A 394-nucleotide genomic window follows, 5' to 3' on the forward strand; every position below is an offset into this window, starting at 1 on the left:
CCAGGCAGGCGAGCTCACACCACCGACGCGAGCCCGGACACCGAAGCCACCTTGTTGTCCTCGGCCCAGGGCTGCAAGTTCTGCAGCGCGAAGAGCGACGAGTTGTGCAGGCAGAGCGGGTCTGGGGGCAGCGGCGGCCGCAGGGGCCGCGGCAGCGCGTCCTGCTGCAGGTGCAGGAGCAGTCGGCCCGCGCGGTGCCGCTCCGCCGCGAGCCCGGACACCGAAGCCACCTTGTTGTCCTCGGCCCAGGGCTGCAAGTTCTGCAGCGCGAAGAGCGACGAGTTGTGCAGGCAGAGCGGGTCTGGGGGCAGCGGCGGCCGCAGGGGCCGCGGCAGCGCGTCCTGCTGCAGGTGCAGGAGCAGTCGGCCCGCGCGGTGCCGCTCCGCCCCGCGCG

General features: G+C 74.1%; 1 protein-coding gene across 1 annotated transcript; it reads right to left on the bottom strand.

Annotated features, from left to right (window-relative positions):
• Positions 1–7: 7 nt before the first annotated feature.
• TLX2 (T-cell leukemia homeobox 2) lies at positions 8–389 on the bottom strand (the record flags this gene model as incomplete). Its single annotated transcript, XM_015561494.1, has 1 exon — positions 8–389. A coding segment is annotated over one exon (375 nt), but the record flags the coding sequence as incomplete, so codon positions are not given.
• Between the last annotated feature and the right edge of the window lie 5 nt (positions 390–394).

The sequence above is a fragment of the Myotis davidii genome, unplaced genomic scaffold (assembly GCF_000327345.1).
Source record: "Myotis davidii unplaced genomic scaffold, ASM32734v1 scaffold1477, whole genome shotgun sequence".
NCBI lineage: Eukaryota > Metazoa > Chordata > Mammalia > Chiroptera > Vespertilionidae > Myotis > Myotis davidii.